This window comes from Lutra lutra, chromosome 11, assembly GCF_902655055.1.
Source record: "Lutra lutra chromosome 11, mLutLut1.2, whole genome shotgun sequence".
Classification (NCBI taxonomy): Eukaryota; Metazoa; Chordata; class Mammalia; order Carnivora; family Mustelidae; genus Lutra; species Lutra lutra.
Window position 1 is genome coordinate 97,801,147 of NC_062288.1, and position 3,090 is coordinate 97,804,236.

At 38.1% G+C, this 3,090-nt stretch overlaps 1 protein-coding gene across 1 annotated transcript; it reads left to right on the plus strand.

The window, feature by feature from the left end:
- Positions 1-584: 584 nt before the first annotated feature.
- LOC125081205 (olfactory receptor-like protein OLF3) lies at positions 585-1,673 on the plus strand. The gene has a single exon (XM_047695748.1). It carries the CDS (start codon positions 585-587, stop codon positions 1,524-1,526), a length of 942 nt encoding a protein of 313 aa, XP_047551704.1. The 3' UTR covers positions 1,527-1,673.
- The last annotated feature ends 1,417 nt before the right edge of the window (positions 1,674-3,090 follow it).

Below are 3,090 nucleotides of genomic sequence, written 5' to 3' on the forward strand. Positions count from 1 at the left end.
ACAGCAAATGTATTCAAAATCATTTATTAATAAAAATATAAGAATATTATTTAAAACATCTAGGGTTTCATGGATGCATTCCACTGAGGGGTAAGTAGGGTTGTGTCTGAGATATTTAGAGGGTAAATTCAATAAACAAAATGAAATTAAGTGGGACTGGACATCATTCAGGATTCAGAAAAATATATCTTTCATGTGAACCAAAATGTTTCTCACCAAAAAGACATGAATTCTCTATAATAACTACTAAATTGAGTAGGATTTTAAGTCTAAATACTTCATTAATTTCCTTCCTCCATTTAAGAGCTGATGTTTCAGAGAAGAAATTATGATCCAGTAAATGGAATTATAAGAATGTAATTTCTTTACTCCTTAATTTCCAGCTACACAATTGGGTTCTACTGTGTTCCTCATGTATGGATGCGTTCAAGCAGAGTTTAGATGATGATTTGGCTGAGATGTTCTAGAAGAACTTTGGTTCAGATGGGTAGACTCTCTCTATATGGTCTAAAAACCAGCCTTCTAATCCCAAGTTTCCATGATTTGTTTTTCCAACATCTTTAGAGTTTGGTCCTCAGAAGCTCATGGACCAGGAAAATAAAACCCAGACATGGGTGAGTGAGTTCATTCTGCTGGGTTTGTCCAATGACCCAAAGACTCAAGTTTTCTTCTTTGTCCTGGTCCTGACCATGTACTTGGTGACTCTTGTGGGAAATGCCCTCATTCTTCTTCTGATCAGTCTGGACAACAGGCTTCATAACCCCATGTACTTCTTCCTTGGTGTTTTATCTTTTGTGGACCTTTGTTATGCAAACAGTTTTGCCCCACAAATGCTAGCCCACATGCTCTCAGTCCAGAAGTCCATCCCGTTCTATAGCTGTGTGTTTCAGCTCTACCTCTCCCTAGGATTGGGTGGATCTGAGTACTTCCTGCTGGGAGCCATGGCCTATGACCGCTATGTGGCAGTGTGCCATCCGCTGCACTACACGGTCATCATGCATGAAGGGCTGTGCATGGGGCTCGCTGCTGGCTGCTTGGTGGCTGGTTTCACAAATTCGCTAATGGAAACAATCATTACCTTCCGGCTTCCCCTGTGTCACAATGTTATTAATCACTTTGCCTGTGAGACCCTCGCAGTGGTAAGGTTAGCCTGTGTGGACATCTCCTTCAACATGGTCATGATGGCCATCTCAGGATTTCTGGTGATCATGCTTCCCTGTTCCCTTGTTCTGTTCTCCTATGGTTGTATAGTTACTGCCATTCTGCAAATTCATTCTGCTCAGGGACGTAGCAAAGCCTTTGGGACTTGTGCCTCCCACCTCATTGTGGTTTGCATGTGCTTTGGGGCTACCATCTTCACCTACCTAGTTCCACGGTCAGCCTCCTCCATGGAAGTGGAGAAAATTGTCACTCTATTCTATGCTCTGGTGGCACCTATGTTGAACCCCTTGATCTACAGCTTGAGGAATAAGGAAGTTATGGCTGCTTTTCAAAAGTTTCTAGAGAATTTCAGAGATAAAGAGTAAAGACTATAAGAACTTCCTATTATCTATAATCGAAACCAAAAAGGAGATGGGCTGGAGGTATACAGGACTCCCACATATGGCCTTGCATTTGGGTAAAGCATCCCTCTATCTGATTAATGAATTTCCTCATATAGGCCAATGCAAGATAAATCACATGTCAGTGATCCATGAGAGGGCCTTTCGTAGATCATCTTCTGTCAGATATCCAGTGGTATTTAGACTTCATTGGCCCATTTTTAAAATTTTATTAGCATATCAATGCATAAAGAAATGATCTACAGCTTTGTCCAGCAGATCTGGTATGGAATGAATAGAGATGAATTCCACCAATTAGGTCTGCTTTTACCTGGTAGAGCAGAATGGAGAATGTCTGTTCCTCCTTCCACATGACAATGCTCCATTTATTTGTAGAACAACCTTATTTCCTCCAGGATAATCACAATAGTTTCTTTAACTCTTTCTCAAATGATGACAGTTTTAGAAATTTCAGCACCATTTGTGCCTTAGTCTAGAGTGTGATATGATATTCTGAAATAAATAATATATGATGCTATATTTGTTCACCCCAGTATGTTGGTTCTCATTCGCTTTTCAAGAATTGAATTTGCGGGGTGCCTGGGTGGCTCAGGGGGTTAAAGCCTCTGCCTTCAGCTCAGGTCATGATCTCAGGGTCCTGGGATCAAGACCCATATTGGGCTCTCTGCTCAGCAGGGAGCCTGCTTCCCTCCCCCCTCTCTGCCTGCCTCTCTGCCTACTTGTGATCTCTCTCTGTCACATAAATAAATAAAATCTTTAAAAAAAAAGAATTAAATTTGTTTGTAATATGCAAAACATCTGTGGCTTCACTATAGTCTTTTTTTATTGTAACAAAATATACATAAAACATAAAATTTGCTAATTTAGCCAGGATACAATTCAGTGACATTATTCTCTCAATGTTGTGCAAGCATCACCATTATTTCCAAAATTATTCATAACTATGGTTTTTTATTTAACTAATTTTCCAAGACAATTTTCCTATGAACTGTTTACAAAATCTCCATATTCTCTGCATTCTTATTTTATTAAAATTTAAATAAAAACATGTATATTTAGCTCTGCTAATTTTTATTGTTGATTTTCATGCATCACACCAACCCACCAAGAATATTTTGAATCTTGATTCTCAAATTTATTCCGTTAGTTTGCTTTCTCTTTCTTTCTCATAGGCATAATAAACAGAAAAAGTCATAAAAAAATTACCATGTAGTACATGCCAATTTTATATTACTGTGAACCTACTTTCAAATTGAAAACCAATAGAGCAGATTTTGTGAATGCTTTTAAATCTACTTTAAAATAGATTATTCAAACATTTTAATCATTTTATCTAGAAGGATATAATAAGACTTTGCCAAATACCTTTATAACTATTATTTTCTGATCCTTGTCTGTTTGCATATAAGTGGCAAAATTCACATAATAGTAATTCCCGATGCTCTGAGCTCCATCTGATTATTATCTGGAAGTGGAGTCTATTCTTGTCTTCCTATGCCCAGATCTTGAGCATCCCCAGAGATGTTAA

Bases quoted from the DNA above. Each gene is read 5' to 3' on its own strand.
- LOC125081205 (XM_047695748.1), top strand. From the start codon at position 585: ATGGACCAGGAAAATAAAACCCAGACATGGGTGAGTGAGTTCATTCTG.